At 37.9% G+C, this 12298-nt stretch overlaps 1 protein-coding gene across 1 annotated transcript in view; it reads right to left on the bottom strand.

The window, feature by feature from the left end:
* The window catches only part of LOC133577054 (protein diaphanous homolog 1), a 51068-nt gene that overhangs the window by 17566 nt on the left and 21204 nt on the right, over positions 1-12298 (bottom strand). The window contains exon 9 of the mRNA XM_072912474.1: positions 6499-6588. Within this exon, the coding sequence (XP_072768575.1) occupies positions 6499-6588 (90 nt within the window). The remainder of the gene's footprint in view (positions 1-6498; positions 6589-12298) is intronic.

Below are 12298 nucleotides of genomic sequence, written 5' to 3' on the forward strand. Positions count from 1 at the left end.
ATTCTAAGTTAATTATTATTTGCAAAAAAAAAAAGTTTATGAGTTTGAACATCAAATATTTTGTCTTTGTACCATATTCAATTGAATATGGGTTGAAAAGGTTTTGCAAATCATTGTATTCCGTTTATATTTACATCTAACACAATTTCCCAACTCATATGGAAATGGGGTTTGTAAATGTAAAAGACTTCCTTGTGATCTACATCAGTGTTTTTCAACCACTGTGCCGCGGTGTCGTGAGATATTGTCTGGTGTGCCGTGGGAATTTATGGTCCAAAAAATATTTGTTTGCAAATCAATAGTTATAATCTGCAAATAATGTGCCGTTACTTGGTGTCTTTGCTGTGTAGAGCTCGGCAGGGTAACCATGTAATACTCCATATCAGTAGGTGGCAGCAGGGAGTTAATTACTTTGTAAAAGTCGGAATGTGTCGGTTGAGACGAGGATGGTTTGTTGTGATCCCAATATGCGGACGACAGCGGGAGGCAGCGTGCAGGTAAAAAGGTATGTAATGCTTAAATCAAAAAATTAACAAAAGGAAAAGGCAATGAAGCATAGGGCTGGCTATGCAAAACAAAAGTAAAACTGAACTGGCTGCAAAGTAAACGGAAACAGAATGCTGGACGACAGCAAAAACTTACGGCATTCACATTGTACATCCGTACATGACATGACAATCAACAATGTCCACACAAAGAAGGATAGCAACAACTGAAATTACTAACACAAAGCAGGTGCGGGGAATAGCGCTCAAAGGAAGACGCCAACAAAACAGGAAGGGCCACCAAAATAACAGCGCAAGACAAAAACTAAAGCACTACACAGGAAAACACCAACAAACTCAAAATAACTACGACCTGGTGGAGTTTAATTTTTAACGTGTTCTGCTGGTGGCGTGCTTCCGGGATTTTTTAAATGAAAAAAAACGTGCCTTGCCTCAAAAAAGGTTGAAAAACACTGGTCTACATAACATGTAATGGTGGTTCTTTGGTCAAAATGTTGCATAGATGATGTTTTACACATCATCTTCAAGTCGCTTTCTGACAGTCGCTTCAGGATGCGTCGTTTTGTGGGCGGTCTTATTTCCGTGGCTCACCTTCGACAGCGTCTTCTCCCCGTCATCTTTGTTGTAGCGGTGTAGCGTGCAAGGACGGGTGTGGAAGAAGTGTCAAAAGATGGCGCTAACTGTTTTAATGACATTCAGACTTTACTTCAATCAATAACGGAGCAGCATCTCCTCATCCGTGGCTCACTAGTGCAACAACAACGCCGGAAATGTGTCCCGTGAAAAACCGTCCGACCGGAACTCTCTAATAACTAAAGTTCCTTGGGTGAATAATGTAAACTCACTACACCGGTATGTTTTAAAGTTTCCATAGCGAGTTTACTGATAAATATAAGTTAGAACTTTACACTACTTCATATTAGAAATGCCCCATAACAAGAAGATAGAGAAAAAGAAGAAGCTTAGCGACTACAATGGCAGACGTGCGCAAAGTTTTAGGACTTATGCAGATCCCAAAAATAGACCAGCAGGTACCAGAAGGTAAGAAAAGTTGGTTTTGCATAATATTGTGACACAAAACGCCAGATAATATGTTTGCTAATAGGTGCCATTTTGCGGTCCTTATACACAAACCATAATAATACTCGTACTTCTGACTATGGTAGCCGTAATGCGCACATCAAATCCATCAAACGCTGCGGGTTGAAAGTCGTACTAAAACATTTTTAAAGATTTTTGAGCGCTGTGTGTAATGTTCTTTATTTTCAATGGAACATTTGAAGTTTTGGTGTTGTTTACTGCCGTCATATTGCAGTCTACACATATCTCTTATGTGTGACTACCATCTACTGGTCACACTTATTATTACACCATGTACCAAATAAAATTGCTTCAAGGTCAGTAAGCACAACCAGAATTATTCCGTACATTAGGCTCGCCGGGTTATAAGGGGCACCGTCGATTTTTGAGAAATTATTAAGTGCGCCTTATAGTTCCAAAAATACGGTACTTAATTATTAAAATAATTTGCTTTGTCGGCAGTGGATCAACTTGACCACCCTTTTAATTACCTCACTAAACAAAGTTATTGTGTACTATTGACTATGTTTTGCTGTTTTGATTGTATGTAATTAGGGCTGCAACAACTAATCAATTAAAATCGATTATAAAAATAGTTGCCGATTAATTTAGTCATCGCTTCGTTGGATGTATGCTATGCGCAGAGGCTTTTTTTTTTAATACAAACCTTTATTTATAAACTGCAACATTTACAAACAGCTGAGAAACAATAATCAAAATAAGTATGGTGCCAGTATGCTGTATTTTTTCAATAAAATACCGGAAAGGAAATGTAGTTTGTCTCTTTTGTCCGATTATTAATCGAAGTAATAATCGACAGATTAATCGATTATAAAATTAATTGTTAGTTGCAGCCCTATATGTAATAAAAGAGAATAAGGAACAAGTTTAAATATTGTGTTTATAATGTTAAACTGTCAAGATAAATTGAAACATCTAAAGTTAATACATGTGATTGGTCTTGGTATCGGATATATGAAAAATCAGTATCGGAATCGACAGCATAAAAACCTGATCGGAACATCCCTACTTGATCAACTATCACAAAATCAATCAGGAGAGAGGCCAGATAAGTTTTCCCTGAATCTTATTTCAGGTATATTTAATCATACGGTATACTACTAACCTTATGGTGACAATTTGGGGAAGGCCATTTTCTGTTCTAGCATGACTGTGTCCCAGTGTACCAAGCAAGGTTTATTAGGACATTGCTGAATCTGCGGAGGAACTTGAGCCCTAAGATCCAGACTAAAGCTCCTCTGAATAGACTAAACCTGCCACACCCAAGTAGAAGCTCATACAAAGCCTGGCTAGATTTGTAAACTCTGAAGGAGGACCAACTCCATTCATTATTTTATATATTATAGATATTTGTCCTAAACATAATACTTGTGTCTACATGTGAATGCGAATGATTATCTTTCCGTGTTGGCCATGTGAAGAGGTGGCCTCTTGTCCAGCTGAGTGCAGCTGGGATATGCTCCAGCACCCCCGCGAAACCAAAAGGGATAAGCTGTAGAAAACGGCTAGATTGATGGATTGCATCTATTGTGTATGTAGAACACCGGAGATGACAATTTCACTGATGTTATAGGTATATAATGACAAAACTACTAACTAATCATCTCCATGGATACAAGGGTAAGTCAAAGTCTGCTGTGGCTCCGGTGGTGTCCCATGTGTATCAATTGAACCAAAGACTGAGTGAGCCTACCACTTTTGTTTTGCTAAATGAAGTACTCTGACTCACACACACATTGCCAAAACCAAAGAGAAGGCTTGCTCTTTTGTGGGTCAAAGGCCCAGCCCGCACGGTCTGAAAAGATGAGACATACTTATAAGCGGTTGCAAAATAGACGTTACAAACTCTGGACAAAGCTGACACACAACACCATGCGTGGAAAATACTGACCACTGCTTGGAATGACTTTACGGTCAAAACTAGGCGAAAGGGAGGAGCCATGGAGAAATGTGATCTCCGCAGACGTATTTCTCCTCTCCACCACAACTATGTATGCATACTCTCTCACACATGTTCTGCTATTTCCTGTTGGCAGGGGGAAGCAGCTAAACACTCTTATAGGGGGGCTGGCTAAACCTCAGAGTGGGCCCCAGTCTTCTTCAAAACATTATTCCTAATTGCCTCCATTTTTGTACTTTGGTTTCTTTAGTCAGACTCGCGGGGTAGCAAATAAAAGTAGTTGCTTATCTTAATTGTAAACAGAAGAAAAAGCAAAACACACAGAAAACAAAAAGGCAGAAAGATTTCAGTCTCTCTGACTGCGAGATATTTGACTCTGAAGCACCGCTTCACATCTGGCTTCTATTGATGGTGCTGGGATAGGGTTGCACACACTCTTACCCCACGTGTGAATACTCACACACACATTCATGCATTCACACACTTGGGCTGTCTCACTCAACACTGGACACTGACCAACTAACATTTCAAAGCACTTTGGCAAAGTCATACCTGCCAACTTTTGAAATCAGAAAAACCTAGTAGCCAGGGTCCAAAATGATTATTAGCATTCAGACAGGTTACAATGTTGCAAAAACCATCACTTTTCTATCAGTCACAGTGACTTTTCAAAACAAAAATATTACAGCAATTACATCTTTAAAATAAATTCAGTGAAAATATGCAGTTCACCATGCAAATGTGTTTTGGTAAATAAAGTTATGATTGTAAATGTATTCAAAATCTTTTGACATTAACTTTATATGTTGAAACTTTCAACAACTTCAAAGAATAAGATTTTTGAGAGTATTTGGTTCAAATTACACAATATAAATAAGACATGTCATTATTGATATTGCAGACATTATTGTAACAAGAAATTTCAGGTCGAAATTTTGGTTTATGAAAAAAATATAAATAAATATAAATATAAAACTTCATGACGACATTTTTCAAATTAATAAAGAGTAATAGAATAGTATGATAGTTATATGTTACTTGTTTTGAACATGTTATCGTTATCACAAATAAATAGATATACTGTACACAGAAATTATTTTTGATTTGATTTATTGTTTATGTAATAAAAGATTTACTTAAAATTTTATGTTTTGTGAGTTTTTTTATGCTACGAACTGTACTTACCGGCGATGTAAACCGAAGGAGACATTTCCGTAATGAAAGCTGCAACACCCTTTTTAGATCCCATCATCACTGCAGCATTATCGGCAGCAAAGCAAACCAAATTCTGCCAAGGAATTTCATTTGAGTCTATTTCTTCCGCGAGTATTTTGTAAATGTTTTCGCCTGTGGAAGCCGTATTGCATTCCCTCAAAGACAGAAGTACTGACAATACTTTTCCAATGTCGTCATCGAAATATCGAACACAAATGGGGTACAGTTTTACATCGTCATAATCGGTGCTGCCGTCAGTCGACATGCTAAATGGTTCCGTCTTCATGACATCGGCGATACTTTTTGAGGATTCTGTTCCAAGACACTGAATAATGTTTGATGTTTTGGTTCGACCACATCCATATTTTTTGGCGATTTTCGAGTCGGGAAACATTTTCCGAAATAACTGTCCCATGTGATCAGCCAGTGCGATTGGAAGTCCATGCTCAATTATTGCCTCCGTAAATAAAACTTCGGCATTTATCACATCCAAAGAATCTGGGCGACGAAAAACGTTGAAAGTTTTCCACTTGTATGGCTAGCAACGGCATTAGACTTGTGTTTTTTTGTCCCAACGTGGTCTTTTACATCGCTAATTCCTCCGTGTCCGATCGAAAAATCTTGTCTGCACAAGGTGCAATTCGCGTAGTTTTCACCCTTTTTGGAACGGATAATTAGGCTTTTGAATATTCTTCACGGAATGACTGCAGTTTTCTTTTCGGTTTAAGACTCGTTTGCGATTTTTCTCCGGCTGATTCCATGATCGTTCGCTCGTTTGGAAACAATGGCCTCGTGCTTGGCAGCAGTGCTATCAATAGCCTCGCGCATGGCATTCGGAATGGCTCGATAGGAAGTTACGGGAAGCAGTGTCGATTGTCATTGTTGTTACGCGATTTCGTGAATAAAACTTATAAAAAAACATTTTGTTTTTTAAATTAATGAAAAACCGTATTTTTTATTACTGCAACCGTAACCCGGAATAGGTTGATGAAAACCGTACTAATTACGGGAAAACCGGAGTAGTTGGCAGGTATGCAAAGTTACTAATCTATAAATATTCCTGAAATGCGCTGTTTAATATACAAAACCCAGAATCAGTGAAGTTGTCACGTTGTGTAAATGGTAAATAAAAACAGAATACAATGATTTGCAAATCCTTTTCAACTAATATTCAATTGAATACACAATGAATTGTGAAGGTCACAGCCTCAGATTCAGGAGGAGCAGTGTGGGTTTTGTACTGGTCATGTAACTCTTGGCAGGATTCTTGAGGGTGCATGGGAGTTTGCCCAACCAGTCCACATGTGCTTTGTGGACTTGGAGAAGGCATGCGACCTTGTCCCTCGGGAAGTCCTGTGGGGACTGCTCAGAGAGTATGGGGAATTGGACTGCCTGATTGCATATATCGGTTGATATCGGTATCGGTAATTAAAGAGTTGGACAATATCGGATATCGGCAAAAAGCCATTATCGGACATCCCTAGTTGAAATGTGAAATTGGGAATATGTGATGTACCATATTGTAACTGTATACATAGTAAACTGTTACCATTACCATGTTTCTGCTTGTAACTTCTCTACCCATACACCCACTCACAGCACCCTCCGTCTGCCTCCATGTCATTAGAGGTGGCCATAAAAGAACACATAAAGAAACCCAAGTGGAAGGAATACATCTGTTCTGAATTGAGAACGACAAGGTGACAAAAAGTAAGAGTGTTTTATGAGAAGATATGCTGCAGAAAAAAAGACATGGCTTGCGGACAGTAATTGTACCTGCTTGCCGTGGTCCTCTTTTCCTCCTGAAAGCAGCGCCGGACTGCAGTGCCTCCAAGAGGCCGTCCATGATGCCGGTCTCATCACCCTCTGCAACACATCAAAACATCACATAAGCAGTGCAACAACACACTAAGTACATTATCCTTCATCATTGTATTCATGTAATCAACACATGTATTCTATCTACCGTATTTTTCGGACGATAACTCGCAGTTTTTTTCATAGTTTGGCCGGTCTCCAGTGCGACTTATATATGTTTTTTTTCTTTTTTATTATGCATTTTCGGCAGGTGCGACTTATACTCCGAAAAATACGGTAATTAGGTGGAGTTCTTCTGTATGGCCTTCTTTCAGAAGCACAAGGAGTATTTATTAGCTGGGGAGCCATGTTGGAAGATTTGCCATATTAACCCAGATAGAATTTGACCTAGTTCAGCTGCTGTGACTACCAGAGGCTCGATGCTGTGTTTTTATTTAGAACAAACTTAAAAAAAAACACAGCCTTTATTAGAGATACACAATATAAACCCTTGAAAATGAACAGCTTTTGTTTACATTGATTATGATATCAGCAGGAAAGTGATTGATGGTGCAGTTTACTATTGTACTGTTTGTTTACATCCTTAGTGGAGGCGCAATGGGTGTTTTTGAAGGATCCTGTGTGTGTGTGTGTGTGTGTCAAGATTCAGTGGCACAGCTCAGCAGTCAGGCAGCTGTGTTTAATTATTTCTGAATAGGAAAACGGGGGTCTGAAAAAAGAGGCAGTGGGGTTAAAGGTTTATGTTGTCAACCCCCCCCCCCCATGCCCCACAGACGCACGTACACACACACACACACACACACACACAGCATTTAATCCTGCAATAAGCCATGTGGCAGATGGCCTGAGGACACGCCAGTAAACGCCTAACACTTTTTCCTTCCACGGCTCATGTGCACCCCTCGATGTCCACGTCTGGGAACTACAGTTCATTGATGCCGGCCGTTTTTAGTCTTTGACAGAAGCCCATTTGACACTAATCAGATGGTTGTGCAACTAAACAAGACACAAACCGGAAGGCAAGACACTGCACAGCAGTGTTAATATAGTTGTTTATCTTTGTGATTGGCCTTGGGCAGAAGTGCTTGACAAAAGACATCATTATTTCAGTTAATGGATGCTTTTCTTTGCTTTATTAGAGTTGCACAATAGAGCTAACTAGGCTTGTTAATTGTGCATTATAAAGTGAGGTCCAAAGTCAAATCTAAGCTTGTCACATGTTCACACGAGGACCAGCGGAACAAATCCAAGTTAAGGTCCTGCTTGAGGCTACTAAGAACATCAACACAGATTCTTTTCTGGAATAGCATTAAATCACGCCAGCTGTTAAAGATGTCTCTCTGGGTCTGATCTATTCACACACACACACTAGGGTAGCCTCTTGCGTGGAGCAATAGCACCCCCAGTGGACACTCAAATCCCATAAAAGGAATTCTTTGCAAATAAATCACAGCAGAGGGAATTAATGCAGCGACTGACTCTCTTCACTCCAGCCTCAAGTCTGATCGTGTGCTCTCTCACCCTCTGCCTACCTCCTCACTCACTGAGCGACAACAACACAGTCCACGCCCAAAGGCAGCATCTGCTGCCCTGCTTCTTCCTTACCCTCCCCCCATCGTGGTCACACACACAAGCTCTTGCGTGGAGCGTGAGCACTCCTAGTGGCGGTTCCCATACCAGCATCAGAGTGGGCGTGGAGGCCAGACATCCCCACTCCCCTTTTCTTCATGAAACAAGGAGCTCTTTTACAGATTCTACTGACACCTAGCTGTAGGAGTATGGAACATCCCTAGTAGTCAGAGATGAAGAGCAAGTGGGAAATAGAGGGTGAATGTGATCACACACACACCCACACCCACACAGTAATTGTATTATATGAAGTTTAACTGCATATTAATTACCATTGCTATTTTCAACATTGTATTTATACCTTTTAACACTGCATAAGCGATACAGTGTTATTTTTGTTAACTATCTTATATTTTTAAATGCATATTTTCTTGACACACGGGAAATGAACAACATTAAAAAGAGAAGATATAAGTAAACAAAATATTGCAAGAGTTTGTAGTAGCATAAATGATCAGTAACATGTGCACTAGAGATGCGCGGTTTGCGGACACGTCCGCGGATTATCCGCGGGTCGGGCGGTTGAAATAAAAAAAAATTAGATTTTATCCGCGGGTCGGGTCGGGCGGTTGAAATAAAAAAAAAAAGATTTTAAATAGATTCAGGCGGGTGGCAGTTAAACCAATTCGGAAATATATATACATAGTTAAATGTTGTTACCCACATACGAAAAACGAGCAGGCACCTGCAGCATGTCACAACAGAAGAAGAAAAAAAAAAGAGATGGCAACGCCGGCAGCAAACGTGGTACGCGACAAACTAAAAAAGGGAATACTAAAGACCAGGGGAAAAAAAGGCCAGAAAAGTTCAGCGTGGACTCGTTTTTATGAGGTTGTAAATCAGGATGATAGTAATGCTGGCTACGTGATTTGCAAGAGCTGCGACGCTGTTTATGTCTACGACAGTCACAAAACCGGGACATCTAACATGGTGCATCACATTTGTGCAAAACCCCGAACCTCCACAAACACCCTGAGCATGAGCAGTTTCGTCCGCCGTGATCCCAGAAGAGTGCCACAGGATGTTAAAACAAGATAGAACGCAGCTGCCTGCAGCAGTTTGAGTGGCGCGAGCGCGCTTGGAGGTGCGCTCAGCGCGGCTCCCAGATGATTGCGCACTGGTGTGCGTCTGGGCCGTGACAGTGTGGTACGTATTGAATGTCTCTGCTGCATTGGATCAGTCTCCTTTCTTTAACAGGCAAAAGCTTTAAAACCTCACTAATGCCTTGCATCGTCTATATTAGATATATAACAACGGGCGGGTGGCGGATGGCGGGCGGGTGCGGTTTTGATTAAATGTTAGTTCGGGTGGATGGCGGATGGTTGACGACTTTTGTGATGCGGTTGCGGATGAAATAATTGCCTATCCGCGCATCTCTAATGTGCACTGCAAAAACTCAAATCTAAGTAAGATTAAATATCTCAAATAAGGGTGATATTTGTTTATTTTCTGTCTGATAAGATAATTCTTCTCACAAAGCTAAACTAAAAAACTCCTTTGTCCCACACGCCATTAGACTGTACAACTCCACTCTGGGGGGAGGGGGGTACTAGGATGACAGGGGATGCAAAACAATAGTGCAATACTTTTTCATAACATGGTCACTACTGCCTAGTTTCTCTTGTTATATTCTTATTTTACTGTTATATTTTTATTCTCATTGTTGCTTTTTATTTTTTATTCTATTGTAATATTTTTCTATTTTGTTTCCATTTATACCCCCATTATTTACTATTTACTTTTTAATTCGATCTCAATTTTGTACACCGCTGCTGGAATTGTAATTTTTCTGAGGGAACTCTCCTGAAGGAATCAATAAAGTACTATCTATCTATCTATCTAAGCAGATTTTATGTTAGAGTGTTTTACTTGTTTTAAGTGTTTTGGTCCTAAATGACCTCAGTAAGATATTACAGCTTGCTGCTGAGATTTTATGAGTAAAACATGCCTAAAACTAGAATATCAAGTGTTGCAAAGCTGTGTCATCAACACTCACAAGTATAAAACTACTTTTTTAAAGTAATCATTTCTTACTTCAAGCATGAAAAAAACAAATCATGATGCCGAGCGCATATCATTATGTCAAGATAATGGCACTAGCATTTAATTAATTTAAAGAATATTTTTCAACATATTGAGCAAAAAGGTTGTTTTTTTCTACCAAGAAAAGTGCACTTGTTATTAGTGAGAATATACTTATTTTAAGGTATTTTTGGGTTCATTGAGGTTAGCTAATTTTACATGTTTTGGAAAGTCTGGACAAGCCAAATTTTCTTGTTCTATTGGCAGATAATTTAGCTTAGTTCAAATAAAATACCCCTCATTTTTGTATTTTTTTTCTTCTTATTTTTGAACACTGACTTTTTGCAGTGTGGAGAAGATAGATTGAATAGGCTCTGCTTTTTCGGACATGTTGAATTGCGCAAATTTAACCACCTGCTGTTCCTTAATGTAACTTGTCAAGTTTTTCTCTTTTTTAAAAAAAAATAATTAATCAGTCCAACAAAATAATACACAATAATAGTACAATTCCAACTACAAAACCAAACCAACAATCAGAATAACAACCAACAGAGCAATTGAGAGGACACAAACATGACAATCCAAAAGTAGTCAAACAAAAATGAATAATATCAACAACAGTATCAATATTAATAAGAATTCCAACATAGCAGTGATCAGAAATCCCTCATTTACATTAAAAAATAAAATCAAAACATTAAAAAAATGAACAATAGTGTCACAGTGGGTTACACTTGCGTCACATCTCATAAGCTTGACAACACACTGTGTCCAATATTTTCCACAAAGATAAAATAAGTCATATTTTAGGTTCATTTATTAGTTAAAACACATTTAAATAATGGATCCCATATTCCATTATATGACTCATTATCTAAACTAAATGCAGATTTTTCTACTGATATCATCTCCATTGCTTGTGTATACCAGTCAGTATTCAATATGTGTGTATACCAGTCAATATTATGTGTGTATACCAGTCAATATTAAGTATGCGTGTATACCAGTCAGTATTTAATATGTTTGTATACCAGTCAATATTTAATATGTTTGTATACCAGTCAATATTTAGTATGTGTGTATACCAGTCAGTATTTAATATGTTTGTATACCAGTCAATATTAAGTATGCGTGTATACCAGTCAGTATTTAATATGTTTGTATACCAGTCAATATTTAATATTTTTGTATAACAGTCAATATTTAATATGTTTGTATACCAGTCAATATTTAATATGTTTGTATACCAGTCAATATTTAGTATGTGTGTATACCAGTCAGTATTTAATATGTTTGTATACCAGTCAATATTAAGTATGTGTGTATACCAGTCAGTATTTGATATGTTTGTATACCAGTCAATATTTAGTATGTGTGTATACCAGTCAGTATTTAATATGTTTGTATACCAGTCAATATTTAGTATGTGTGTATACCAGTCAGTATTTAATATGTTTGTATACCAGTCAATATTTAGTATGTGTGTATACCAGTCAATATTTAATATGTTTGTATACCAGTCAATATTTAATATGTGTGTATACCAGTCAGTATTTAATATGTTTGTATACCAGTCAATATTTAGTATGTGTGTATACCAGTCAGTATTTAATGTGTGTGTATACCAGTCAATATTAAGTATGTGTGTATACCAGTCAGTATTTAATATGTTTGTATACCAGTCTATATTTAATATGTGTGTATACCAGTCAGTATTTAATGTTTGTATACCAGTCAGTATTTATTATGTGTGTATACCAGTCAGTATTTAATATGTTTGTATACCAGTTAGTATTTAATATGTTTGCATACCAGTCAATATTAAGTATGTGTGTATACCAGTCAGTATTTAATATTTTTGTATACCAGTTAGTATTTAATGTTTGTATACCAGTCAATATTTAATATGTTTGTATACCAGTCAATATTTAGTATGTGTGTATACCAGTCAGTATTTAATATGTTTGTATACCAGTCAATATTTAGTATGTGTGTATACCAGTCAATATTTAATATGTTTGTACACCAGTCAATATTTAATATGTTTGTATACCAGTCAATATTTAGTATGTGTGTATACCAGTCAGTATTTAATGTTTGTATACCA

The sequence above is a fragment of the Nerophis lumbriciformis genome, linkage group LG36 (genome assembly GCF_033978685.3).
Source record: "Nerophis lumbriciformis linkage group LG36, RoL_Nlum_v2.1, whole genome shotgun sequence".
NCBI classification, from domain to species: Eukaryota; Metazoa; Chordata; class Actinopteri; order Syngnathiformes; family Syngnathidae; genus Nerophis; species Nerophis lumbriciformis.